Genomic DNA, 27,609 nt, shown 5'->3' with positions numbered 1-27,609 from the left:
GAGTCGCAGCGAGGGCGTTACATTCAGGCTCCAGCGGGTATCCAGACCTTCCTTTGTATCCCCCTATCGTCTCCGGCACCCGTCATATAATCACACCAGAAAACGTCAGTTTTCCTTTCTCTCTCGTAGAGTGCCCACTCTTTGCTCTCCGTGATTCCTGGGGAAAAGCAGCTCCAGTTTCCTCCGCCTTCACCAGCTTCTCCCTGAAAGCTCGTTTTTTTTGCTGACGAGCCTCTTCGGCACTTCGGAGCCTGATTTCTACGCCAGTGGTACCCCCCAGCGCCTGCTGGGCTCTAGGAGTAACTATCGGAGTGGACGTGCAGTCCCGTGGTGGAATCTAGTTGAGATCTTCCCAGCATAGGCTCAGCCTGAGAACGGTTAAGAGTCCGGAAAGGGCTCTTCGACAGCGGCAAGCTTGCTGCCGAGTACTCGCATTCGCACTCAGCTCGTCCAGACAGTCGCGTTTGATATCTAACTGCACCACGAAAGCGCGCCATTTAGAATTGCTACCGAGGTTACCAGACAACGGCGTTTCCTCTCAGACACCCGCTGTCAGAAGTCCTCCACGATTAATTACTTTTGCAAGTGAGAACACAAGTACTAGACGAGTGGCCAGAACGCGGAAGATCCTGAAAGCGGCCTCCGCGAAAAAAAGAGAGGGAATCTTCTCGGTGCGGAAAACTACGCCGGTCAGGTCCTCGAAGGCGAGAAGGCGCCAGAGCTGTCAAGTTTCTGAGCCGTCAGAAGCTGCGCTCCAGATCAAGTTCTGTTGATGCTAGACTATTTGCTTCTCCTCTCACAGCTCCAGCGAAGTCCACCCCAATCCATAGGACAGTCCGCCAGGATTTTTACTCTAGACAATAGGCTCCGCGAAAAACTCCCATGTGGGGGAACGCACTTTCGTCCTCGCAGCGCACTACGGACACGTTATCTGCCGGCTTCGTTGAGCGACAGCGGGAGTAAAAATGAGAAGCGAGCATTATTGGTACAAGCTGTTACACTGTTAGGGGACAGGAAAGAAGGGGTTGTTGCATTTGCTAAGAGCGGCTGGTATCACGGCAGGACGCTGACAGGTCCGAGAAAGCGACGTTGTCCCACTGATGGTGAAGACTGGCCGGTCAGGGATCCCCGCGTCATCGCTACCTTCCAGAGATATAAAGATAGCCGTATTGAAGAAGTCGCTGCCATGTACCGGCACATTGGTGCGGATTAGAAGCAGATGTACCAGCCTCTATTTCGAACCTCTCAGCAAAGCACTGGTGTTGCACGGCTGTGACTAGCCACACACATCTGCGCTTCAATCTCCCACTACCGCTGACATACAAATACAAAGTGTTTGCTTTCAGATACCCCGCATCCGGGAGTTTCCTCAGGGCTGCCTCTTCCGTGGGGCTTGCCGAAAGTCGCCCTTCGTGCAGTTCTGGGTTCAAAGGAGCCAAGTTTGTGAGGACCGTGTTCAGCGTTGGCGGATCTGTCTCGTGTGCCTTTTCACAAACGTTCCTCAACGCTCGGACAATACGCGCTCGAGCTGCTGCCAAAAAAAACAAGACCTCTGTGAGGGAACGAGCTATCTCCAAGTGCAACAAACCCGAGCTCCGTGTTTTCAGAACCTCTTTTCTTCGGACGACTGCTTGTCTCCAGTGATTACTTTTTTCAGGGGCTGACTCTTGCAGAGTGGCATGTGCTGGTGGCGCGGGTGCTCCCGTATCGAAACGCAAAGAAACCTTTTTTTGCCCACGTTGAGAAATGACACAAGCGACGGAGAGTCAATATGTAGAAGGGACGGGAGGATAGGCGTAGACTTTCGGCCCATTCGGAGGACGGCCGTCATGGAGGTCACAGTACGCGGGGGTGATTTGCATCGGGGACTCCGGTATGGAGACATTCTCGGGAGATGGGCACCGAACTCTTCACCTTAAACAGGCTTTATCGACCAAGCGTACTCCGGGACTCTGGAGCTTTAGGCCTGGTCTGCGTGGGAAGTAAGTGATTTATTGTTCTTTTTTGTCCATGCTCACTTCTACACGCCGGGAAGGACGTGCGGAGGTTGTCTATGTTTCCGCACAGCATCGGACATCTGTCTGTTGCAGAGTCCTTCCTGCTGTTTGGACGTTGTGTCTCGATCTTGCCGCCGTCTTCTCCAGCCGTTCTCTTGCTGTCGCATTCCCTCTGCTTGGCGCGGAGTAGGTCGAAATCTCGTAATACAGGACAGACAATGATAGCTTTTCACATCGAAGAGACATGTCTGCGCCAGGAAGAAGCTTCTAGCGGGCTATCGATCTTTCCTGTCTCGAGTGAACTCTTCGCGATCGCCAGGAGGAAGCCGACCGTCCCTTTCCAGAATAGAGCAAGTCTGACACCTGTATCTCCCGAGGAGAGTCGCGTTCTGTACTTCGTTGTCAGATTATATCTTCTTCCGACTAGGTCTCGCCGACAGAGGATCTCACCTTGTTGTACCAGACAACCCAACTTCGTTAAGTGCCGGTGTTTCGAGTAGACGAGTTGTTCCGCCGACCAGTCGTCGTAGTCTCCGAGTGCCCTAGGCACGTGTACGTGATTTTCTCACACTGCTCGTTCTTTTTTTCGGTTGGACACAGGCCTACCAAACTAGGGTTCCCAGCAGTTTTTCGCTTGGTTCACCATTCCCCGATCCGCACTGGGGCGTCACCATGGATCAACCTCAGCGGCAGCGGCCAAACTCCGAAGGCGGTGTCGTGAAAGGGGGACGGAGACAGACGGGATCTCTGTTGGCCAATGGTTTGCCCGCTTCTACTTCGTCCCTGTGCATACTAGTCAGTGTCCTGCGGGTGGAGAACTTGAAACACTCGGGCATGCACGCACTGGAAGTAGAAGTCGGGAGCCAACGCCGTGTCACAGGTTGGGTGGAAGGTAGGAGCAAACTCCTCGAAGGGCTTTTCAATGCAACACAATGAAGGGATGACACTCAGGCAAAATCAACTCGGCAGTTCGCTTGTCCTAGTAGTTTGGAGCTGACTCATTCAGCAGATGATACGGACCCGATTCTTGCTGTGGCCTGAAAATTATTCAGTCCGTCTTTTTCGTGAGCCACAGCTTCTATCGGTACACTGCCATGCCTTAGAAAACAACCTCTAAACAGAAAGAAGATGCCTGGGTGAAGTTTTTATGCCAAGAAGAAAAACGAAGACGTGAAGGTTCACTCCTACGGGAGGAGGGGAGGTTCGCTTGCGTGCACTCCGAGCCGCTGTCACTTCGGCGGTGTCCCGTGTCCTTCTTGGCTCCGTGAGTAGGGCGGTGGTTCGTCTCTGAGGTGGCAGCGTTCTTACTCTTTCGTGTCTCGCTGGCAGTCATTTCTGCTCAGTAACTGTCCAGTTCCCCGAATTGAAGGCTGGGACAAGGACAACTTGTGGTAGAAGGAGGGACAAGGGAAAGAGAATCATGGATACCGACCCTAGCGTCTTTCTGAGCCGCTTGCATCTGATTATGGGTACTTCACGTAGCATAGAGCTGCTCAAGTTTCATATGTCAAAGTTTTCAGTGGTCTGGTTTGTCCCGGTATGCTAGCGTTTATCCCGCACTTTATCTCTACTCGTCTTTCTCATGCTTTTATGGATTCAGGGTCTCATAGAGCTGACTTCAACTTCTCAGCCATTTTCACGAACGCGCATAGAAATGGAAGTATTCGACTATCTATTTGGCATAAGCGCTCCTGGGTAAGGTTGGTCTCTCAACATTGGCAGCTCTTTCCTTATCCGTTGTGCTTTGTGGCTGCAAAAGAAATGCCTGGTTTTCACTTCTTTAGTGGGACTCCGGTAGTCTATCAGTTTTCCTCAGGACAGCTTCTTCACTGTTGTTCTGGTCCGGGTGAGGGGGAGGGGCCGGGCTGTTGTTTGTTTCTAAAAAGGAAGTACGTCAAGTCAGGAGGGTGGATGTCTCTCGTGTGTCCTTACTCGGTTCTGCCCAGTCTTTCTTTTCCTTTTGTGCTTTTCTTTCCTGTAGCTCAGCAGGTGTTCTTTCTACGTGCAAGGGCTGCAGTCGGCCCATCGTTTTCCTTTTGTACTTCTCTGATTGGTGAAAATCAGTCTTTGATTCTCTTGTCAGTCCTCTCCCATATCAGTTGCCTAGCGAGATGTTATACAACCACAGGTGTTGTGCCTGCAGCAGCGGAGACTGCAGTCATGAGAAGAACTCTGCTGACTGTCACTACGGCGTGACTGGTGGGGTCTTACAGTGTCAGAGGGCTCTGTCCCCGCTCTATCCAGGGTCTCGGTATCCTCTTGGGTTTGTTTTTCACCTACTTGCCACCATGATCCTTGCTTTATTCTGTGCTCTTTTTCAGCGAGAAGACAAGCGTGTGTGTGACACGTACTACTCGATATCTTCATTGTGCGCTAGCCGTGCACATGCTTTTCACGGCTGGGTAGGCCTTGAACACAAAACGAGAATTGCCGGTGAGCTGCTCGTGTCTTTTCGCCTTCTCGAAAAGAAGCCGTCGGAGCACACAGGCGCTCCCCAAGCAACAGTCAGTTCAGATTTGCCACTGAAGGTTGCCGGCCGTGTCAACGGGGCTAGGCCAAGAGATGGAGGAGTCAATATAAAAGAGGAAGAGACGAGATGTGATAAGGCTAGCCAAGAAGAAAAAGGAAGTCCGGACTCCACCTTCATGTCGTCAACTGCGCGTTCATCGACGACTGAAGGCAATTCTATTCTTGCTGCGAAGCACCAGGCGAGGAGGAAAGTCAGCGGTGCCCCTGTGTCAGAGACGGTGGAACCAGGCAGTTCGAAAGAAACGAAAGAGCAGAGTCGTCTGTCTCCAGACCATTCATCGTCTTGTGAAGAACAGTCGGCAAGTTTCAGTGGATCCCCTTGCTCAGGTTCAGCAGTCTCCTCTTTCTCTCCTTCCTCTGATAGCTTCATCGATCTTCTCACTCTTGATATCCCGAGTCCCCCCTGTGTCTCAACAAGCAAAGAAACGGAACGAGCAGAGTTCCGTCGGAAGGAAGCAAAACCTGCTACTGTCCTCGCACAAAGTGGATTGTCGAAGACTCTACACACCCGCATGGGTTCTTATGACTTCACAGGGGAGTGCCGACCCATGCCGACGGTACTGGCAGGTGGTTTGCCGGTGGTGAGGACACGCGAGGGGGGGCCAGGATCAGGAGAAGCCGCCGCGTCTTCGTCTCCCTGCGGAGAGACAAGGAAAGTAGAGGAAGTGCCGACAACTTTTTCTTTCTTCATGGCAGAAGATGGAGAGGCGGCACCTCGTCACGAGATTGTGGGAGAGAGACGCGCAGAGTGTCTACGCCCCGGGGCAGGAGATCAAACTGATCAAAGAGAGAAGGGCGTTCTACACAAGCCTGTGCCCGAGAGAAAATCCGATCCTGTCCTTCTACTTCTGTCGGGGTCGCTGAAGCGAGAAGACGACGACGCAGGAGTCCCTGCCGCGCACAAGGAGATAGAGAAAGTGCGAGGGAATGCAAGAGAAAAGAAAGAGACTGAGCAAGAGCGACAGGAAGGAGGGCGAGCTGATGAGAGAGTGAATGCCAGGGGAAGTGGTGAACCGCAAGCCCGTGAAAAAGCCGGTGGGAGCTTCGAGCGATCTGAAGAACGGAAAGAGTTTGACAGCACAAGTCCTAGCGCTGAATCATCTCATGACAGAAAGCAAAGTACTCTCGAAAATATGAGTGAAGTTTCGTCGACTGTGACTGACACGGCAGCAGAAATGCGCAAGTTCACTACGGGAGGGAAGAGGAAGTCAGCAATACCTACGGAGAAGCAGGAATCGCAAGAAACGAAGCGAAGTCCCCCTGCTACGTCGCAGCAGGTTTCACCGCCTGTGTCTCCGTCAGTAACTGGGATGGAACAATTGTATCCCACTAGTCCCGAGGAAGGGAGAAGGAACGAAGACGTTTCCGAAGAGAAAACTCTCCGTTCCCTTTCGTTAGGAGACAGAAGCGTTAGAAGATCGGGTCGTAGAGAAGAGGAGAGAAGCGGCACGACTCCGGTAGACAGTTTTGTAATGGAGGAGGAGGTGTGGCCGCTAAAAACAGATCACCACCCAGTCCGGCAAGAAAATCACATGCCTGGGGATCTAGCTGTGACATCGGCTGCGCGAAGAGGGGAGGATATCACAAAGAGGGGACAAGAAGGAAGACAAGGAGAAAGAGAACGCGAACAGTGCCGGGGAAGAGCAGAAGAGGAACGAAGAAGCGGCGATGACAGTAGGCACGCTGAGGTAAGGGAACCACGTGGAATTTCCGATGAAGCTGCCGCCGCTTTAAAGGAAGCCTTTGAAGAACTGGAAAGAACGAGGTCGCCGCAAACTCCTTCGAGTAAACAAACTGAACAAAGTAGATCGCATCCCCAAGGAGAGGAGACAAACTCAGTCGGACGAGGTGTGGGGTCAGAGACGGAAGCAGGTGTAGCAGGTTCTGCATGGTCAGGGGTGACCTCAGACCAAGGAAAGGCTCACAGTAAAGGGACGACGTCTCGGGATGAGTTCCACCCTTTTCCACCGTTGCTTCCGGGTAGTGAGAAAGTTTCTTCTACTGTTTCGTCTGGCCCACAATCTGCACCATCGCGTCCCTCGTCATCTCCGTCTGGACCGACAAACTTAGCCTCGAAGACACTGGGGCTCGATCGTCAAATTTCTCGTGGCGGAGACGAAACGAAGGAACCAAATAAGCGACATCACATACCCGAGACTCCTGAGATAGAGGGGAAGCAGGAAGAAACAAGCAAGCTTGCCACGGCCATATTTGAAAGAGAGGCTGATAAGACAGAACAAAGAGGAGACCAACAGGCAAGACATGAGAACAGAAGCTCAGCACTTGGGGGAGATGATCTTTCTAGAAACAGCACAGGAAGAATAAAGAAACCTGGGCCTAGACCTGCAGGTGCCAAAGAGGAGAGAGAGCGCTCTTTTGGTGAAGAATTCAGAATTCCTTCATTTCCCTCGTCTTCAGAACCATCTCTTGAAACTCTTCCGGATTTTCCCTGGTCACGAACCCAGTCTCGGCAAGCTGGTCCGGAGCTCGGTAGAGACAGCGAAGACTTGCCGATTCTTTCTTCTGGAAAGGGAGGACGTGGCGATTCTCCAACTCACCTCCCTTCTCATATACCTTTGGTCACTTCAACGGAGAATGAATCTCAATCATCGGACCCTACGCCCTCTTTTCTCTCCCCCGTACCATCGTCTTCAGCTGCGGCAGCGGACATGTCTGATAAGAAGGAAAAGTTTCGAGGTTCTTTACAGTATCGACAGGTGTTTCCGTTCTGGACTGCAGAGGGCTCTTCGCCGCACCCGTCTTCCAACTCAGGAGTGGGGCCGTCATCTACAACCCTCAACACGCCAGCTCTCGAAGCACCCCACGAGCAGGGGCCTTCTGCTTTTAGGAGGGATGAAAAAGACATAAACATTTCGAGTTTCGCCTCATCAGGTCCTGCTATCACACCTTCTCCCGCTTCCCCTGCGGCTTGTCTTCCTCCTCCCCCTTCGGGTGTCGAAGAGCTTCGCCGTCCTCATGCTGATTTTAAGGACTCCTTTCCTAGATCTTGTTCTGCTGCCTCCTCGTCTTCTGTTTTTTCTTCTGCGTTATTTTCGTCTCCGCATTCCACCTCACGCCAGTGGTGCAACCCGCAGGAGGCTAGTTGTCCAGATTCAACCATGGGCTTCGCTAGGCTTACGTCGGACCACTCTAGTGCGGATGATGGGCCTCTTTCCGTTGAGCCTGTCGATAGGAAGGACCGAAGACAAAAAGACAGAGACGAGCGTGAAGAGGTGTCACTCGATTCGCATCTCCTTCAGGTCCCTATAAATGCAGAAACGGGAACATCGTCGTCTTCGAAAACGAGAGAGAAAAAAGTTAAGAGAAGGTCTTTCTCATTGGTAACGAAGATCAGATCCCACGGTCGCTCAGACGAGTGCCGCTTTCCTGAAGAGAAGAAACCCTCAAAAAGTATGATAGGAACAATGAAAGAACGGTTAGCAGGTGTGTCCTTCGGGTCTGCGTGTTCTTCCTCTTCTTCCTCAGCTTCCTCTCGTTCTTCTCCGTCGCCAGCGCCAGCACAAGTGGCCCCTTCAGACGCACGTCAGCATAAACCTGCCACGACTGGGAGACGCGGCAGCAGGACTGAGCCTGACAACAAAAGTGAGGTCACTGGAGTACCTGTACAGGACAAAAAGTGGTTTTCTGGATCTAGTCACTTTTCTAGGGTTTCGAAGGCATCTGAAGGAACCCACGCACAGGGTTCTACCCGTGGGAAGAATGAAGATGAGCACGGTTCAGGAAGCTCACCATCGACTGCGGTGCTTCTGCCTGCTCCCGAGGATGTTTGGGGCTTGCGTTCTCGAGATACAGCTTCTCACGCAAGTTCTTTACGGGAGAAGGGGCTCTCACAAACCGACGGTAGCCATTGCCCGCTGAATTCCTTCGTTCCGGGGGCCCAGAGGGAGACACCACAAGGGGCACGAGACGTTGAAGGGGGACAACAAGAGGGTGCGAGTAAGAGAGATAGGGTGAAGTCAGAGAAAAAGAGTAATAACTCCGCAGTTCCCTTTTGGCCGGAACAAGGAGATACACTGGACACGGAGGTAGGGGAAGATGGTAACAGTCTTTCCAAACCCGAAAAGAAATCTGTAGAGAAATCGGAGTCCGGAGGGAATGATTGGGCTCGTCCGTTTGGTAACGTTTCCTTCTTCCGTACCGAAGGGGGACAGAGGAAAGACCCTTCTTCTCGTGAAGGGTTTGCGGCACCTTCGAGCCTCTCACGAACAAGTCCGAACCCGGAGAAGGTGTCTGGGCGGATGGGAACTGTGTCAGTCGAGCCGGCACATGATTTCGTCGTGTTTCCTTCATCAGCAGAGGGAGAGTATTGTAGATTCATTAGTGATTCAAGTGAGAGAGGGGATGCCTGTAAAGGTCAGCCTGATGATGCTAAAGCTCGGATGCAACGTCATTCACAAGGTGGAGATGTCTCAAGTATTGCTATACCACCTTCGTTTTCCGACGGTGAAGCTTTCTGCCCCTCAGGCCAAACCGAAGAACATGACCATCATGTATCTTTGGAATTGTGGGGCCGTTCTGTCAGCGACGGCTCCCGCCACTCCGCTGTCGCTTCCGCCATTTCTCAATCACCTGCACGAGCTCAGGGTTCTCCTTTGGAACTAGTGAATAAATTTGGTACTCCCAGAGGCGTGAGCCAGAAGCTGGGACGTGAATGTGCGTCCGAGCTTGCTATTCCGGGTGTGACAGGGAGTAATGAGGAGCGTCGCAGTCTGGACCCAAGCTCTCGCCCACCAGATCAATCTGTCCGTCTCTTTCTTGGCGACACTCCGGCTTCTGTTGGGAACCAGCCTTTGTCGCTTGTACATAAGGATGGTTCTCAGGTAACATCTTCTCATGAAGAAGCAGGTAAAGCAACGACAGTGAGGAACAGTGCGCTGGTATTCCAACAACCTGTCATTCAAAAGCGAGTCGTGCGTAAGGTCACTGGAATACACGAGGGTGGGACGGGTGGAGCTGCCCGCGGTGGCGAACAGTCTGGTGGCGAGTACTGCGTCGTCCCCTTGGCCGGGTGTGCTCAGGATGGGGTGAATGGCGTACACAGCAGGACAGGCATTCAGACACAGCAGGATGTACAGCAACACATCGCTGGTCTTCACGGAGTGACAGGAGAGAGATGGGGAAATAGATTGACTGGGCAGGAGTGTTACAGCGAAGAAAAGAACCCGTTCGCTTATTTTTCGTCCTGTCGCAGCGGGTGGCGAGGAGCTGTTCCGCCTGCGCACCCTTTTTTTGCTGGACAGGCCACACCACCGTCGTCCTCGTATTCTGTCTCTCCGTTCAACTCTTCGCAACAGAAGCCCTCTTGCTTGTTGCCGGCTTCTGCCGTCTCCCCGGCCCCACTGTCCTCTCCCAGCCACATTTCTTTTTCTCCGACAGACCCTTCTTCTGCGTACCACTGCGCTGCTTCTTCGCCTAGAGTCTCCGCTTCATCTATGTCTCCGGCTCTACAGTGTCCACCTGTGTCTTCACTTCCGTGTGCATCAGCTCCTTCTGTCCATCTTTCTGCTTCGACTCCGTCGTTACACCCGTGCCACTCTCAACAATCACGGCCTACTGGCCCATCTGCTTACGTGGCCTCCACTTTTTCTCCCTTTTCTTCAGCTTCTCCGTCTTCTACGTCTTCTCTCGTATCTTTGTCCTCCCCTCCTTCTGCGGCACCAGCCTGTCAGATGACCAGGCAGGAAGCCGTAAGAAAGTTTGTGCCATTCACTCTCACTGCTGTCAATCGGGATGGGTACACACCAGACCTTTCATATGCATTCTCGAATCGTGATCTGACTAGAGCAGGGCGAGTGTACGGAACAGAAGGGCACGCCGTTACTGCGGCTGTGCCAGAGGTGCCTACTTCTCCTCCGCGTGCGACGGCTCTACAAACAGACCGGGATACAATTCCAGCACCTGTGGGGGGGCGGAGTGCTGTTGCAGCCGTCAGCATGAATCCCTTCGCTGCCTTGTGCCCGCAAATGCTTCCGTACAGTCCAGCAGTACAAAGCCACCAGCAGGCAATCTTCGGTCAGCAACGTCCCAGGGACAGTGAACAACAAACGAAAAACAGTCCACTCTCGCCGTCAGTCACGCCGTCATCGTCTTCACAGAATCAGTATAGAGTCTCGCCTCTGTATCGTGTTACGGGGGTGATTGAAACACAGAGTGAGACCCCCCTAGCTCAAGATGCCACAGAAGCAGGCAGGCGGATGGTGGAGTTTCCTACTTCTCTGTTGGTTTCGTCTCCTGCCTCTTTCCGGGGAGGCACTCCTTCTTCATCTCTTTCGCTGACCCAGGCAAGCTCGCGAATGAATGATCCTGCTGTGTCTGATGTTCACAGTGACGTCAGTCGTGCGACCTTGAGACGAGGTTTTCCACCCTGGCGTGACAGAGCTCTTGTCATGCCCGTAGAAAGGGCTAGTGAGTCACAAAGTCTGTCCAGTGGAGGAAGGCCGTTCGCTGCCGTTTCCCCTAGCAGCGACAGTAATACAAAGGTCCTGCCGGGGCGGGAGGAACGGGAAACCAGACGTGAGGTGGTGCACGTGTCATCTGATTCTGAAGTGTCCCAAGGACGCGTGGGGACAACCGGGGATTATGGACGTGGACAACACCCCGGTGGGGGGAGAAACGAGACCTCTGTACCTGGTTTTCGGCTTGTGGAAAGCGGGGTAGCCGACAAAGAAGAAAGCGTTCCAGGAAAGAAGCAGCTTTATACCGACAGAGTCCATCAAGAAGAATTAATTCAGGACGATGCGGTTCCGCGTTTTCCCTCGCCCACTCCGCGTTGAACTGTGCTTTCTTTGCTGATAGAGGCTCCAACTACGCGTCCGGGTTTCCTTGTCGTCTCAATATGTCTCTTCACGAAGATACAGCTGAGAATTTCTTTTTCAAACGTCACGCAGGGACCCCACGAAGTCAGTGTACATGCCGTGTGGCATACGCCCGTGTACATGTTCTTGTGGAATACCTCTATTTCGATAAGGGCGCCAGGTGGCACGAATCACGGTGAAATTTCTATTCTCCCTCGTCTTAGTCCCTATACAGGGGACTGCATGTATGTGAACGTAGTGCTAACGAAGACGTATCCCGGCACATCTCCATGAGTGCGCCTTGTTTACACGTGTCAGGTCAAGCTGCGGTTTTTTCTCTACGTGGCACTCAAAAGGTTCGAAAGGTGCTCATGGTGCGCACCTGAACGTGTTATCACTTCACCCAGCGTCAGGGTTTCCCGCAGCCCTACTTTTCCGGGCACGATAGACGTTTACTCGTCACACACTTGCTGATATGCCTTGGGCTTTCCCAGGATACAATAGACTCCCACGGTTTTTTCCAATACGGTAGTGAAATGGTCTTAGCTCTTCTCAGCACCCTGAGACCTCGGGCATCATTCTCTTGGAGTGAGGGAAGTTCTGCGGGGGTTCAGCCAGTTAGCTGGCGGATGATCACACGTTCGCTGGGCCTTGCCAGTGTCTTCTGTCATCCCTGACAGCCGGTGCTGAACCTGCCCCGAAGTTACCACACTGCCTTACGCGCTTGTAAAGCATAGACTCTACGTGTAAGCTGACGTTTGTGGCCAGGGCAGTCATACACAGCACTCTGGCAATCACATTCGATCGTGCGAGAAAAAAGCACTTTCTCTCCCGAGTAACAGCAGGGCAGAAACATATCAGAGCTGTCCGAGAAAGCAATGCCATCGCCGCAGTGGCCTCGGTAGAGCCTGACCAATTGCATTCGGAGAAGTGTCTTTTGTTGGGCCAGAGTGTGACTGGGCAAGGGGGCAATACCCGAGGGCGACCGTTACTACTCTGATTTGGAACACCTCAGACAACCCGCCTCCTCAACCTAATTTGACGGCGCTAGGGGTTCTCTGGACACAACGGTTGTCCTTGTGCCAGCGAGCTCATGTCTGCCGTAACAAGAGAGCACGAGGTGTGTCGGGACGGTCTGTCCCCTGGCGCTTTATCAGAGGATGTGAAGGAACTGGGTTCTCCGGAGTGTTTATCTCTTGCCGGTAACATGGCTCACTGCTCCTGTCCTTAGCTGGAAGAGCTGCTCCGGAGCAAGATGTCGGCAGTCTTCTTCAGCTTGACGCCTCGGGGCGCCAGTCCCTTCGTAATCCGTTACCCGTCCCACAGTTTTCTACTGGTTCGGTCTTACAGTTTGCTGTTTACGTGTGAGCCTGCTGCTGTGCTTGTTTAAAGAGAAGACCAAGTGGTGCCACAGGGCAGACCCTTTCGGCAAAGCTATTGCAGACGTCGCTTCATTTCTCCCAGACTGGCCACCCCGGTCTCGAGCCTGCTACCTCTGGCCCCATTTGTTCTTCCGTCGCGAATGGGATAGAACAACATATAGCGCGTCCATTCGAAGGACCTAACTTGTTCCCGAAGTTTGGGTGAGAGCCCTTCCCTTTAAAAGGCGCGGGAAAATACAGCTCAGTCTCTTACGGACTATATTTCCCACGCGCTAGTGTACCCGTGCGCAGAAGGGCTCGACTGAAGTATACGTCGTGGGTGAAACGGCGTATGAGCTAATGATGGTATTATCCGCAGGCCTGGCGTACGCTGGCTGCGTCTAGTTAACATTGCTGACTGACAGAGAACTCACAGGATTTCCATCACAACGGGTAGCACTAGCTACGTATCCCTTGTGTCTGAGAAAGCGTCTTCACGCCGTATGCGGCTATCTGAAAGACTTTTCCATTCCAGAGAAAACAAAAGTGCCACAAAATGAACGCACACAGTTTCTCAAATCTTGGGGTGGTTGATTAACAATACAACGCCTTGTCTCAGAGAAGCCGCTGCAGCCTTGCCCGGCACCTAAGCAGCTGGCACTCGGCAGAGAACGCCCTTACATGGACTCGAAGGAGATAGTGTTGAAAGCAGCCTCAAGTTCGAGGGGGCGTCGAAACTGGCGGGACACGCAGTTGTGTCAGTTCAAAGGGTGTCTCACAGATGCTCGCCTGGCACTACAGCACTGGGGAACGCTCACCGGTGAAAGAAATTTTTGTAAGAGAAGTATGGAGGGAATTTGAGTCATGGCCTGAATATCGCGAAGCCTGCGGACGTCTTTCATAGAAGGAATCAGGGTGGAACTGTCGGCGGGAGTGGTGTAGATCGTTTGAATAGGATGACAAAGACAGGGGGCGGGATCAAAAGTATAGGAGACAAGAAGGATTCAGAAGAGAAAGATTGCGTCAGTTCGGGAGGGTGTCTGAGATGCGCGCCTGGCACGACAGCACTGAGCAACGCTCACCGGTGAACGAAAATTTCATAATCAGAGAATCTCCGCGGCTCTTGGCGAAGTACCTTGTAGCGAAGCTGTAGCTACCCTCGAGGGGAACAACATGTGCAGTTCCTTCCCAACGACCAGAAAAAACGGCTTTCCGGCAGCGCCCAAGATTTAGGAAGGAGCCATCGCCCACCGGGGTTTTACCCTTCCTTCCCCCCACGTGTTTGCGTTTTACTTCGTGTTCGGCGTTGAGTGGGGTGAACACTGTCCGTATATCACCGTCAGGCTGACAGGACCCAGTAGGCCGGCCGGCGACAGTCGCGGCAGCCCCCCCCACTGGCCTGAGAGCAGTACCGTCCCCCGTCGTTGCGTAGCCGGCGCGATTTTTGAGCATAAGGAGACTATCATCGAAGCGTCTGTGCATGAATGAAGACCGGCAAGATCCGCAATTAGAGCGACTTGCTGGAGGCTTCTCCGGTGAGCGGCTGATCTGTTGGCGCCGCGTACTTGTTTCGGTGGGGCTTCGTAGAGTTCTGTTCAGTTCTCCAATTCTAGTCCGCTATTATCCTTAGAAGCTCTGTGGTTCGTTATAGTGGTTTTCTACATTTCTGTTATTTCGACACACAGCTGCCCGACTTCCATAATCCTGCCTCGAGTGAGAACGTGACCTCCCCCCCTTTCTTACACCACGACTACGCCACCACTATGACGGCACCTGTTACGGGACCCCCCCCGAGCGTCTTGCTGTGTACTAGTTCTGTCACCGGCACTCTGTAGACGGCGTTTTTTTGCGTTTCTGTACAGTCCGGACTGGAACCCCCAGGCGCGCGTAGCAGCGCATGACAGGACATTGACGGGACAAAAGGGTGTACGAAAGATCACCAAGATAACGGACAGTGGAGACGCCCGAGTGGGGAGAAGAACATTCAAGTGGAATGAAAAATAAGGCAGAAGGGGAAAGCTAGCAGTCGGAATGCTTCCACGTGTTCAGCTTCCGGTTCACTTGCTTCGAGGTCTGCATCGAAGTGCCAGCGTGTGAAAAAACATGCGGCGGTGACAGCCCTCGGACTCCCGCCAGTTGGCTGTGATACAGCAGGCACAAGTAAGCACTACAGCAAGCACAAGCGCTCATTGTGGGCCAGCAAAACAGACGCAGCCATGAAGATTGAATTCATGCCGGCACTTAACACAGTGTGGTGCACCGGGCAACCGGAGATCGGGCATCAGGCCGTCCGTTGTCAGGGGGACCGCTCTGAGCTGTCTTCTTCGTCTACGGGAAGGTCACGCCAATCTATCTCTCAGAGAAGAGAATTGGCCAGTCCTCTTAGTCTCTTTACAGGAGTTGTCTTGTTTTTTTACGTCCTGGTCCCACCGTGACCATTCCTCACTGCTGGCATAGGAGTACTGTTAGCGGTGTATGTAGGCTGTGTTTCTCATGCACATACTCAAGGTACGCCGGTAAAAACTACACACAGCTGAAAAATCATTAAGAGTCTCTCCGTAGAAGTCAAGAATGTTAGCTCTAATCATCAGCTGTCTGCGGATCTTCTGCGCGTGTGTCATGGGATCGTCACCTTCTTGGTCCATTCCGTCCGTTGCTTCGATGCGATTTGAAGTCAGTCCCCCCGTACAGAGGTGACTACTGCGGTGATATATTGTGCTGGTTTGTCCTTACCGCTTTTCGCACGTCTCCCCCTCCACGCCCCAGGGTGACCCTCTGTCTCGGGGACGAGGTGAACGAAGACTGCAGACGGGAGGCCAATGCCGGAAACTATTAAGGGTTTTCGTTCTGCATCACGCTGTCACATCAGACGAGTACGGGTAAGGACACCCAAACACACGTAAGGTTCCTTCGTCTTCCCCAAAAGCGCTCTTGACAAAGTCCAGTCTCACAACTAGCCTGCTCGCCCTTCTCGGCGCAAAGCTCTTTGACAGAAAACAGAACTTGACGCTGTGGGATGACTACTGCTCATAGCTCGCGACTACTACACTCAAAGCTTGAGTGGCACCGGAGATGTAGGGCATAAGTTCTTCGGGGGCGTGGTGCGTAAAGAAAAAGTCCTCCTTGGTTCTCCGCAACCTGTCCCGACTCGGAAAAGCCCCCCGGAGAAAATCAGCCAGCAAACTGGCCAGGCCGCGATGTCCGTTGAGCGCACTTCCATCGCCCCAGTGTCACCCAACCAGCGAATGGACCGCGCGTTCCCCCGTTACACAAATTGCGAGTTCCTCACCTATGATTCACAACAGACAAATTGTGGGCTCTTATCCACATGCTCTCATGGGAGCATCAACATCGGTATAACAGATGTATAACCGAAGGTGAGCATGTGCAAGCAGACACCCGAGGTGTACAGTTATTTCTCGCCATCAAGAACGTAACAATTTTAATACGCGGCGTGGCTGCAATCAAAGAGTTGTTCTCCGAGGAGAGCCTTGATATCACCAAGGTAGTCACTTTCAGGTACAGCGCTAGACACGAAGCTCCATTCCTGCGAGTGCCTTTCTCGTATCCACCAGTAAAGCGAGCTCCGCCCTTAAACGTCTCCCGCGATTTCGGCCTGTCCCAGAAGCTCGCACTTCACAAGGCAGGAACAGATTCGCTCGTCCGACCCTGACCCGCGATCATCTTGTAACTGAACGACTCTTGGGCACTTCAGCTTCCCAGTCCGCACGGCACGACAGATCCAGGACCAGTGGCCGCTGCTCCCGACTCCTGTATTCTCTGTCGCCTTACAACAAGACTTACGGATATGTCCGCGTAGAGGGGGAATACCCACTTCTCGCCGCAGCACACCCACAACACTGCATAACCGAATGACGTTGGAGACACTGTGAGACGACCCAGTCCAACTCAGCCCGTGACTCTCTTGGTCACTCACGTGGCTTCTCGTCTTGCTGGGACCCGGTGCCGCCGTGCTCCTCCTTTCTGTCGTTCAATTCAGCCTCGTCGTCCTCTGCAGCAACCGTCCACTGCATCACAGAATTACTTCGCTTCCGAGCAAAACCCATAGCAGCCCTGCGTGCTATATCGTCTTCATCCTGGTCTGGTGACTTGACACCAGGCGCAAACCTTAGTGACCACTCAACAGATTGTATCCGTCGTGCGGCAGAAGGCCGGTTGCCTGGAAAGTGATCATCAGAGTCTTTAGTGGGGTGCGCTCTTCGTGAAAGACATCCCTTTTTCTCTGCCTGAGCGACGTAACCAGGACACACAGTAGTACACTTGACCGAAAAAGTCCGGCAGCCGATGCCATGCGTTTCGAGCTGTTCGGTACACGCTTTCTGCCGACGCACGTAGCAACTTTTTTCTTGCAGTACATTCAGAGGAGAAGAAAACTCCGTGAGATAAGGGCGTCATGGCGTGGCTGGCGCCTGCGCACTCCGAAAAAACTAGTCTCTTACGCAGCCCCGCTCCGCGTGACTACACATTGTATGCTCGTTTGTGTACGCACCATTGAGGGACTACGTCACCTAACGGATACTCGAGGCGACATATGAGTGCATCGTTCACAAAAAGCCGGCTAGTCCTCCGAAAAATTCAGTGTAATTACGCGCGGTAACGTGCCGAGGGGAGAGCCCTTCCTACCATATATCAGCGACAAGTACACAAACAGCCGTAGAGAACTAAACTCTTGCACCTGACTCACCTGGTCTCTTTTTTCCCAACAAAACATGAGCTCGGCAAATGCGGGTGTGGACTGGAGATTGAATGCAATCCCCAGAAGCAGCTATGATAATGTCTGTACTCACTGGCCGATGCCGTGAAGTACCTGTACGGGAGGGGCGCTACCAATGGAAAAGTGCACACACAGCACCTCCATTCAGCGGTATTTACATACGAACTAGTTTACGCCCGACTAATTTATGCTGCGCCATCTACCCGGTCAGCACAAGAGAGAAAACAGTCTTACGGCATTCTGAATCGCCTCGGCGCCCTCCAGACTGCGAAACTGTCTGAGGAGCGCCCTGTCTTGCACGCCTGACCCCTCGTCCTCTTTGTGATTCTGCGTAGGAGACGAAGAACCAAACGGAGATGACGGACTTTCGACCGATGTCACAGGAGTAACACAGCGAAGAGTTTCTCTAGACTTGCTAGCCCATAATGAAGCGTCCCTGGACGCGGCAGAAGACGAGACACAGCCCATCGGTGAGATCCGAACCACCGGCAGACTATGAAAATGAAGGAAGAAGTAGTTGCTGGATGGGGATCTAGGATGTTACATGCTCCTCAGAGAGAGAGAGAAGGGCAGACGGGCATGGAGATAGAGATGAGGGGGAAAAAGTGGGTCGCAGCGAAAGCTAGCAGACGAAATGGATCTCTTACACTGCGCGGAGCCGACGGCTATCAAATTTGGGAAGCACCCTGGCGCTAGGAGAGGACTGCCCGAACCTGGAAGTCATCGGCCTTCACTGATATCTTCTCAGTAAAGGCGTCCCTTCCTCCAGTTACCGCAGACACTAATAGGGTCTCTTCCTTTTTCCCGATTTCGAACAACCCCGTCACCTGACTTGACATACTCTTTTTCAAGACATCTGTGCCCGGAGGTTCCCGGCGGATAGGACGCAGCAGAGAGAATCCGCTGCTGCTGCTCCAGACACCCTTTCCTCGGATCTCGGAGGTCGAGACCCGTTGACAGCTGTCCAAGTACTTCACCCGATTGTACGAAGCACAGCCTCACACTTGGGAACGACACCACAAAAAGCAGAAATCGCTTAATACGCGACGTGAGACCTTCGGTGGTTGTATACTGTGACAATCTCCCTACAGAATGACGCGGGCCTTGCGACGGAACCGCGGGGCAACTGCAGAGGAAGATGACCGTGTGGCTAGAGGCAGAGAGAAGACCTATTTCTTCAGGACCAGACGGCAAGATTCGAATAGCAAACGATAGCGGGGAGACTACCGGGGCCACTTCATCTCCTCGCTGATCCCCAACCGTAATCCAGTGAAGAGGAGCTGCGGCGTGAAAAGTGGGGCGCGTGGTTTGATGCGACAAAGCGGGAAAAGGGACTGCCGACTAACGGAAGCCGGCTCGCTGAGCACGACCGAAACGGGAGGGCCGGAAGCCCGGCAGGGCAGCTGACACCACGAAGAAAGCGTGGACCCCGGAGAGACATGAATGCAAGAGGAAAAGGAGGTGGTGGCAGCCGAACGCGGACACCAGCGTCGGTCCGGCCTGGACGGAAAATCCTTGTCGCCTGCAAAGAGGAACTCGGCAGAGAAAAAGTTTCGAGGACCCACGACCGAACTCATTCCGCTCTGTCCCGATGGGCTGATAGTATTCTCCGTCCGACGGACCTGGGAATTGAAGCAAGACCTACACAGTTCCTAATGTACAGGGTGGGACAGTGGAACACGTAACCGGAAAGAGCCCACCTCCGCCATGTTCGTTAAGAAACCCTTCGAAAGACAAACAAAACAAAATGCAACTGTGCCGGCATGAATCCTTCCCCGGGAAACTTCCATGTGCTATCAGCCTACATGCGATTGGAGCGGCCATATGGACCAGTCAAAACCACTTGCCCGAGTGGGCCCCTGCAGCGATGACTGTATTCTAACCCGCCTGGGGACGCGACTGTGGCGCGGCGGGACCCCGGGGCAGCTGGCGTGGTCCGACGCCCTCTAGCAGTCAGCTAAGAACTATTTGCCCTGGCTGCCCACCATTGAATCTGCTATCTGGCCCTCGTCCAGTTTGAAGAAACGTCCGTTCTGAGGAGGCCTTACCTCCTCCGGCGAGACATGCTCCTTCTCCCAGACTGCAGGCAATTGACTCGCCCGTCCGCCGCCGCCAGGGCCGGTCGGAAAGTCGAGGCGCCGTCCTGGCCAGACCACGGGGCTGTACTCTTGAGATCGACATCTCCTTCTTCTTCGAGGGGCAGAAGAGCCGAGAAAAAGGTTTTGGTCCAAAGATATGGGGCGATGGAACGGATTCTGCTTCCCCTCTTCATGGGCCGGCGTCATTACTGTGTGGAGAATCGTTGATTGAGTTTTCGCGTTCTTGACCTCTGGCAGGATATCACAACGCAGAGAGAAAAGAGCCCAGTGTTAGTTTCGGCTTACACGAATCTGGGACTTCTTCCAAGCCGGGCCGGAGTTCCGGCGTTGTGGTCATGGGCAGCACTGAGATGAATGTGCTTGGCCGGGGGTGCTTCTAGGCTCCCCATCATTCGCAGTCGAGGGTTCCGCTGAATGTTCACTGGAAACCTGAAAAGGTGTTCGTTCGTCCATCAAGAGGCAGCGTCGTGAGCGCCAGTCGTGAGGAGGCACCGAGGGACGCACAAGTTCCGAGCGAGTAGGTTGGAGAGGGGAGCGGAGCCTCTCTGCCTGTTCACTACTCGCACGGGCATCCCCCGGTTTACCCGCCGCATCCCACTTGGCACTTCTTACTGACATCATGGCGCTTCCACGTCTGATCTCTCTTTCGTCCTGCAAGCTCGCCACTTCGGCGGGCTTTTCTCCGAGCAAGACTTCCCAGTTTTCGGCTAGACCTTCTGCGTGCCAGTCTGACCGGCCAGCCTACTCGGGCGGAGTTTGTTCTTCATACTCAGAGGGGACCTCTTCTTCTACAGCCTGCAAAGGGTTTCACTTCCCTCGTGGGGCCGTGCGGTCCCGTGGGGGCGGCCGCGGCGGCCGGAGGATGCTGAGTTTCCTGCGTCTTGCTGTGGTTGTTTCTCTTCTTCACCTCTTCGATGATGCGATTTTGAGCCGACGACGGCGGTCACCTGGTGGCATGCCCTGCATTCACGGCGCTGAGGCGTCATCGTATCCCACCCAGAAGAGTCTCGCGCTGAGATTCACGAACCTGTCCTTGAAGGAGGCCGTCATGGTGAGCGTTCACCCTGTGTCCTACTTGGCAGCCAAAACAGGGCGCCGAAGTGGTCTCGGAACTTGTGCACTCTCGGGCTTTCCCCGGCCGACCGACAAGAGCTTTTCGCCGTGGGGGGTCAGTCACCTCGCGCGATGGACCAGTCATGTACCGGGGTGTCCCTGACGAAGGGGCCCGAATCCTGGTACTGTTCATCCTCGTCAAACCTTCAATCGCTCTTCCTGAACTCGGGCTCTGTAACACATGATGTACAGCTTCGGCGTTCGGAGCACATGATCGGGCGCACACTGTCAGGCCTGGGAGTGAGTGTGAGCCCAGCTTTTCGTTCAGTTTCTGTCTTCTCTGTATGGCGCGTGTCCGTACAGCACTTTCACTATACGGACTATCTACTCAACGATGTGCGGGAGACGCTGGGCGACATCTTCGACGTTCCGGCCACAAAAATCAGTGTCCTCCAACTCCGTCAAGATGACTTCCGACCGGACCACGCGACCCTCTTGACTTTCGAGTAAATAAAGAAACAGACAGGCACGCAATGGTCGGCTGAAGCGGCTCGAAAGCAGGTGTCCCGCAGGGAACTAGTTTGGTCAACAGCCGTATTGACGTTCACCGAAAGGATACACGCGTACGAGCCGGGTAGTTCCCTGTTGTGTTGCATCCAGATTGCTGGGATGAATACACTGGCTGGCCTCTTTCCAAGTTTCCTTCTTGAGAGTAGTACTGATGAGTAGTCTCTCCAGGGAAACGGGAAAAGCAACGAACAAACTTTGGGCTGGAGGCCTCAGGGGCATTGTCTGAATTCGTGAAGTCTCTTCTCGGAACCTAGGGGCGAAGATCTTGGCGTCTTACATAAAGCACTCCATGTATGGGGGCTAGCCCCGAAAATCTGCTACACCCTAGTATCTGCCAAACTGTGTGACGCGCGCAGGTTCTAAGTGTGTGCATGCACTTGTTTCCGTGACAGCATCTAAATGTATTTTACTTAACGTCAGAGCTCTGGAAACCGGTCGGGTTCTCTCCTCATAGATACGCGAAGCCATCTACTCGTATGTGTATATAGATATATACAGGTGAAGGACATCCATCCATCCTTGAGATCGGACTACCCTGGTGTATGCGTGTGTTCACAGCGTAGCAGGAAAGCCCTTACATGACCAACGAGGACAGTTTCAGGACTTCCTGGAAGAAAACGAGGGCGTCTTAGCTCTATTGTTCGGCGGCAGATCGGTAACTCGCCGACTTCATACAGTGACCTTCTGCCCCGCTGGCAAGGGTCTACGTACATAGGTTGCAAAGATTTCCACGCAGAACCAGCATTCGAGAGAAGAGCCAGAAGATGCGTCATTCGGCTAGTGTTTATCCGAATATTCTCTTTTTCCGGAAACGTTCTCTAGTTTGCGTTCAAGTGAAGGGACGCTGGCAAAGTGCTTTTTGAAGTCCGTGTCATGTGGTGGCTCTCCATGTAAGAGGTGTGGTACCCCTCAGTGTGCTTCGGTCCTTCTATACCTTGGAGAGAGGCTGTTTTCTTTCCGTGCTTTGACACGATGGTGATACTAAAATCGACTGAACTACCAGGAAGAGCCAGACGCTTTTTTAATGAGGGATTTAGGAGGGCGTCCCTTCGACTGTATGTAAACTTCCCATTGCTTCTCTGCCGGTTACGGGTGTCGGTCTTCATATGACACTGCCTGCATTGAGCTGTGGCTTCGGACTTTCATGATTCTGGCTCGGTACCAGCCCTACTGGATGGTGGGGCCTTATGGTTTTCCTTCGCAACAATGTGCGCCAGAGTAGCACCTTTCTTTCCCTCAGCGTTTCGTGTTGGTTGACTGTGCTTGTCTTGTAATCGCGTGCGCTCAGCTCGGAGTTCAGGCCCTGGCAGAGAACTTGCCCGAAGCCGTCGTCAACGAGATGTCCGACCCGAGAGGCAAAAGCTTCATTTGGCAGCGGCCGGGTGAGCCGAGTTAAACGTATTACTTTCAGTCAAGTGACGGTGGATGTGTTGAGTTCAGTGTTTCCGCTGCGCTGGCACCTCCAGTGGCAAAGGACTGTCACGCGGCTTACTCAAGCAACAGCGCTATCCTTGTTCCCCCTTGTTCCCGATGTACGCCTAGATAGAAGAGTGGTGTGTTACCCAGTCTTACATAAGTTACGTAGTAGGGACACTTCATATGCCTCGACTACGTCTTCTTTTCCGCTGAGGACTCCTGTATTACTGTTACCATCTTTTCTTGTCCGCCTGTTTGTAATTACTCTGCTGTCATCGCCGGTACTCCAAGTCTTCCTCTAATAGCAATCAGGCTTCTGCGAGTCGAAGGCTTCCTACGAGATGGGTGCATTGGAACACGCTCACTTCTTGGAGCTAAGGATGTAGCTCATTTAAGTCCTTATAGAAACGAGTGGTTAAACTATTGTAAGGTGATCGTGCACTTAGGTCGTGTATCAAACTTGATACTCATGAGAGCGTCGGACATCAGTCTCCTCGTCCTCCAGGTTGTTTGCTACTACCGCTCCAGGCGTACACTGCGGCCGTGTCGCCCCAGGATGGCGCGGCGGCGCCCGGTTGTTCCTGACAAGACTGTGCAGACTGGCAGTGCAGAAGTTACAGAATAATTCTCTTTTTCCTCATTGAGATGCTATCGTCAGCTCCTGCTCTGCCTGCCTTCTTTTTCCTTGCAGGGGTCACCCGGTCCTTGGACAAGCCAGAACACCTCTTGTGGGTGCGCGTTCAGAAGAGCCATGGTCTTCGTCGACACGTAAGAGCTCGTGGGCGCGCGAGTGTTATCACACTAGCTCTCCCCCTCTCCGGATGTCATTGCTCTCTTCCGCACTTCGTGGTGACAGAGCGTCAGCATCTTTACTCAAACGAGCTGGGTGGGAATTTTCGTGCTATTCTTAAGACGCAGCAGATCAGACGGCTTCCCGCCACCGGGTTGAAAGTCCTGCAGCTTTAGTGATACCTAACCAGAGAGACTCGCGCGGGTGATGACCCCAGCTCACCATGTGGACAGTTGTGCTTTTTGTCTAATCTGTGTTGCACTTTCAAGTTGCTGAGGAGGATGCATAGGAGGGGGGGTACCTGGCTGCACTGCCATGAATACGCGGTTGGAATATGTCGTCTTTCTGTTTGTCTATTAGGCAACTTATGAAGAGATGCAACACACTGTGGCAGGTGCGTTGCAGGGCATCCTCCAGTCGACAGGGCGCATACTAAGTCCACACGAAGTCCACGTCGTCTCTGTCAACGAAGACGCGGCGTCGCGAATACTTTCCTTTGCGTAAGTTGCTGTGTTTCCGAAGTCCGCCTGGATATCTTCTCTCTTACTTGCAGGTTCAGATCCAGATGCTGTGACTGAGATGTGTGTCTGTCAGGATCTCTAGGGAGCGAGGTATGAGTTTGTACTCCCGGGCACTTCGCTTGTTCCTTAAGAATGCATGTGGAGAGAAGATGGCTCTTCAGTCCGCCTTGGGCAACCTGAAGGTCGACTGTAGCGTCCCTCTTGTCACGAAGCGCCTCACAGGTTAGTGCCAATTTTCTGTCAGTACTCACTCAGTATCGACATTCAGAAACCGCCACCTGTCTCGCGTCGTCCCTTGAGATGCGCGTTCTACGCAGTTAGCTAGTGCTTTCGGGCTCGGTGGCACTGATCGTGAAAAGTGTGTATCTTCGCCATGCGTAGACGTTTACTGCGCTCTCAGTAAACTGCCCGGCGGTTATACACAAACAAACTGAAGGCGGGTGGCGCTCTTCTAGAGTCCTAGATCGCGTAACTGCGTGACGATAGGAAACTACTTGCCCGTATCAAAAGTGCCAGTGGAGGCCAGCTGGTTTGTAAGGGCAGGATGCGTGTAACAACTACCGGATATCTGGTGATGCAGTGCGAGTGCGTAAGAAATTGTAATCCTCTGTCCAGCTGTAGATATTTACGTGTCCGACTATTACCTCTGATTATGCATTCGAGGAGGTGGGCCGTAACAGTTCCTAACTTTCACCGGAATCTGCCGGGCACGCTCCAAACGTACGCGTCTGCTGGAATACCCGGCCAGCAGCCAAGAGTGACGAGCGTCCTCGGTCCGGCACTAAGAAGTGAATGCTGGAGGCTGCATCGCCCGCCACGTACGGGTTGGATTGACCAGGCAGATAACGGTAAAGGCTCAAGGGCTTCCAGGCCGGACGAAATTTTAGCGCACTCGTCCTCCTGGAAAAATGGGTGCAGTCCCCCTCTGCCGACGAAGAGTCGCTCGATTTGTTCTTGCTTACACCTGACTGCGTTGTCTGGGCACACTGGAATTGGCGCAAACCTGGCGGTCCCTATTCTTTGCTGTCCATCTGATTGTCAGGAGAGCAAGTGAAGGAGGATGACATCCCGGTCACGCCGACAGCTGGGCTTCCGAGATCAAACACTACCGCAGCTCCGCCCGAAAGCTTCGCGTCGTATTCCCTCTCTCCACCCAATTACTCGCAGCAGTGGGCTGCACATGCCCCTGCTCCTTCCCCCACCATCTTTGCCACCCCGTATCCGAACCAAACTGTCGTGCCGTGGCCGGTGTATCCGTACCCGCCACCGCCGTCCAACCCCACAGAGCAGGCTGCATCTCCGGCGGATCGTGGGCGTCCGGAAAAAGCGGGTAAATAGCTCGAATCCGGGTTTGCTCCAGCATCTGCAACTGGATTCACTTAACCAGGAAACAGAGACCTTTTAGATCGGTGGGCAGCAGAGGGCGCGCAGGGTCACCGTGCGGCGAAAGAGTATGCGATCTCTTGAGCACCTGAAACGCTTTGGCGAAGACCTGCGCATGTCGTAGGCTTTCGGACTAGGATTATTGTGGGAATGGCCAGTTCCGTTTCCGACATTCACTGCCGCGTCGCTTGTCAGACCGGAACTAGGACTGCCTGACAGTGCTGTTTGGCACATCAGGCATGCAGAAAGGCCACCCACTCTGAGAGAACAGCGCGTGCAGCAGTTCCTCCGGGCCGCTCTCTTCTTTGTAGATGAGGAGATGGGAAGTTTGGCTGCTCCCTAGCTCTCGGTCTCCGAAAGCATGGCGAAGAGGAGTGAGGACAAAAGGACTGGTATGTGCGGCCGGTGACCCAGGTGTAGGAACTCAGCGCTCTGATTGTAACTCTCGGGGTGAATGTGTGAGGTGTGCTTTGCTCAGGTGGTGGATCAAAAAGCCCCTTGTCGACTACTTCTGAAAAAAGGGGAAAAAACAGTGAGTCTTCGTAACACCACGGTTTCTCAGCTACGTGTTCAGGTTGCCAATCCCGGACACCATACGGATCTGCGCGGCCACCAGCACGTGAAGTGGCAGCAACTCCAGTGCTGGGGTGGAACGACCAAGCAGTCTCACCGAGATAGCCCAGCACTTTACGGTTTTTCCACTTACGTCGTGGTACCCGGGAAAGGCAGCCTGCCGAAACTAAGTAGAACACATCTGTCTGCTATGAGCAGCGCGATGGCTAGGTCGGGCTGACAGGCAGGAAAATATGCGGGAGCCGTGTGCTTTGCGACCAAGCTTCTGCAGCTGCGTACGCCGCGAGAGCCCAAGAAAGATAGCGTTTCGGACGTTTTGTCAGTGCCACAGGGCGGGGATAACGGGTTTTCGCTTTGTGCTTTTTAATGTGTCGCAGAAACTGGCATGAAGGTTGGCGTTGTGGTCGGGTGTCTGATACTCTGTGTACTCATTTTCCTCGTTCTCTGGTGCGCTTGGAGGCTGCGCCGGAGAGAGGAGAAGGAGCTGAAAGAGCGGCAGCGCTCTCTGGCTCCTGCCAGTTCGAAAGTAAAACGCGGACAGTCTGGAAGATTCGCAAAGCCCTGAAGAACGCTTGCCAGAGCGAACTGCCTGCGGAAAGAAAATGCGTTCGAGATTTGAAGACCGCGACAGGAGGTAGAGCCTGTAGTGCTCGGCAAACGCACTGCATGCAGCGCGGCGATACAATGTTTCTCTCTCGCGAGAGGTGTTGAGGGGACAGTAGCGATAAGCGCCTCCGCGATGTGAGTGCGCACGGGCCCCCGCAGACTTAGGTGACACACCCAAGAAACGGCTCGCAAGCAGCAAATGCTACTGCTGGAGCACACCGCGCACGCAGGAGTTGAGAGCGTCGCTGTACTACTCCGCGACGTAGCTGCCAGGAGCAGCGTTTTTTTTTTCCCTCATTCACTCGGATACGTGAGCCAACTGGGGCGGGCATTGTGCGCGCACCCCTCATGGATCGACAAGACTGACGTTTTTTTCTAGCATCAAACGGAGCCGGAATGATGCGTGTGCAACGCTTGAACCTCGTCGACGCGCTCCTCGCCGCCAGGGAAGCAGCATCTTGCTTCTTTCAGCACCCCATGTCTCGTACTGTATGCATGTTGTTCAAGAGAGCCGAAACTCTCTGCCCCCTCTCGCGTCTTCAAATATTCCTGTGCCCACGAAAACAGGGGGGGCGGAATATTTGAAGGGGCTTCTTAACACTATGCACTGCGCCAAGGTCGCATAGCCCCACTCCCAGAAACTGCGACAGCTGGCAATTACGGAAGCGTTTTCATTTCTAACAGTAGATTGCCAGTGACAATTGTGTAGCGCGTCCAGGTACAATATGCGCAGCACCAGCACGGAAGGAACACCAGTCAGTGTTCCTTCCGTGCGTCGTAAGGGTTGCGCGGGGTCTTTTGGTGACAAGCGTCGCTAACTGGAAGCAGTCCCGGGCCGGCGCCTGCGTCCTCACGCGCATCCGAATTTCAGATGAGCACGTGTTTTGTAAAGTACTAATATAAGTTTCTCTGTAGCTAGCACAACCGATCACGTCAGTGGCGAACAAAGAGTCCAGCTTCCGATGCTACCCGACGCTGACGCGAAACCCGCGGGCAGCGTGCTCCATAAAATCAATGTTGATAAACGGTGGGAAAAAAAAGACGTGATTACGCCTCCCATGTAAAAGAGGAACCGCGTATCTCGGAAACTCAAGAGGTTCTGCTCTGGATCGCGATGACGCATTGAAGGCGCATCGGATACTCTCGGTGTCCCGCTATGAT

General features: G+C 53.5%; 4 protein-coding genes across 4 annotated transcripts; 2 read left to right on the top strand and 2 right to left on the bottom strand.

The window, feature by feature from the left end:
- Nucleotides 1-12: 12 nt before the first annotated feature.
- CSUI_007098 (uncharacterized protein) lies at nucleotides 13-1,346 on the bottom strand (the record flags this gene model as incomplete). The annotated part of the gene is made up of 1 exon (XM_068067248.1): nucleotides 13-1,346. A coding segment is annotated over one exon (207 nt), but the record flags the coding sequence as incomplete, so codon positions are not given.
- Nucleotides 1,337-11,792, top strand: CSUI_007097 (glutamic acid-rich protein). The gene is made up of 4 exons (XM_068067247.1): nucleotides 1,337-1,982; nucleotides 2,598-2,889; nucleotides 3,598-3,692; nucleotides 4,319-11,792. The coding sequence occupies exons 2-4, from the start codon at nucleotides 2,670-2,672 to the stop codon at nucleotides 11,318-11,320; spliced, it is 7,317 nt and encodes a 2,438-aa protein (XP_067920778.1). The 5' UTR covers nucleotides 1,337-1,982; nucleotides 2,598-2,669; the 3' UTR covers nucleotides 11,321-11,792.
- Nucleotides 11,793-14,775: 2,983 nt separating this feature from the next.
- On the bottom strand, nucleotides 14,776-19,769 carry CSUI_007096 (uncharacterized protein). The gene is made up of 2 exons (XM_068067246.1): nucleotides 17,672-19,769; nucleotides 14,776-16,949 (listed from the first exon to the last, which is right to left on the bottom strand). The coding sequence occupies exons 1-2, from the start codon at nucleotides 17,903-17,905 to the stop codon at nucleotides 16,632-16,634; spliced, it is 552 nt and encodes a 183-aa protein (XP_067920777.1). The 5' UTR covers nucleotides 17,906-19,769; the 3' UTR covers nucleotides 14,776-16,631.
- Nucleotides 18,982-26,807, top strand: CSUI_007095 (uncharacterized protein). Its single transcript, XM_068067245.1, has 10 exons — nucleotides 18,982-20,587; nucleotides 20,953-21,095; nucleotides 21,718-21,814; nucleotides 22,448-22,541; nucleotides 23,267-23,343; nucleotides 23,726-23,865; nucleotides 23,960-24,108; nucleotides 24,929-25,216; nucleotides 25,748-25,801; nucleotides 26,220-26,807. Exons 1-10 carry the CDS (start codon nucleotides 20,156-20,158, stop codon nucleotides 26,405-26,407), a joined length of 1,662 nt encoding a protein of 553 aa, XP_067920776.1. The 5' UTR covers nucleotides 18,982-20,155; the 3' UTR covers nucleotides 26,408-26,807.
- The last annotated feature ends 802 nt before the right edge of the window (nucleotides 26,808-27,609 follow it).

Source organism: Cystoisospora suis (assembly GCF_002600585.1).
Source record: "Cystoisospora suis strain Wien I chromosome Unknown contig_3667, whole genome shotgun sequence".
Lineage (NCBI taxonomy): Eukaryota > Apicomplexa > Conoidasida > Eucoccidiorida > Sarcocystidae > Cystoisospora > Cystoisospora suis.
The sequence above is the reverse complement of the archived record's forward strand: the minus strand, read 5'-3'. Positions and strand labels throughout refer to the sequence as shown.

What these genes read in the sequence shown, in the direction of transcription:
- CSUI_007097 (XM_068067247.1), top strand. Translation starts at nt 2,670, where the DNA reads ATGGATCAACCTCAGCGGCAGCGGCCAAACTCCGAAGGCGGTGTCGTG. An exon ending in TGTCACAGGTTGGGTGGAAG is followed by an intron (nt 2,890 to 3,597) that starts GTAGGAGCAAAC and finishes TTATGGATTCAG; the next exon opens with GGTCTCATAGAGCTGACTTC. An exon ending in TTTGGCATAAGCGCTCCTGG is followed by an intron (nt 3,693 to 4,318) that starts GTAAGGTTGGTC and finishes GCTCTTTTTCAG; the next exon opens with CGAGAAGACAAGCGTGTGTG.
- CSUI_007096 (XM_068067246.1), bottom strand. Translation starts at nt 17,905, where the DNA reads ATGGGCTGTGTCTCGTCTTCTGCCGCGTCCAGGGACGCTTCATTATGG. An exon ending in CCGAGGCGATTCAGAATGCC is followed by an intron (nt 16,950 to 17,671) that starts GTAAGACTGTTT and finishes TACGTCGCTCAG; the next exon opens with GCAGAGAAAAAGGGATGTCT.
- CSUI_007095 (XM_068067245.1), top strand. Translation starts at nt 20,156, where the DNA reads ATGGCGCTTCCACGTCTGATCTCTCTTTCGTCCTGCAAGCTCGCCACT. An exon ending in TGGGCGTCCGGAAAAAGCGG is followed by an intron (nt 25,217 to 25,747) that starts GTAAATAGCTCG and finishes TGCTTTGCTCAG; the next exon opens with GTGGTGGATCAAAAAGCCCC. An exon ending in TGAAAAAAGGGGAAAAAACA is followed by an intron (nt 25,802 to 26,219) that starts GTGAGTCTTCGT and finishes AATGTGTCGCAG; the next exon opens with AAACTGGCATGAAGGTTGGC.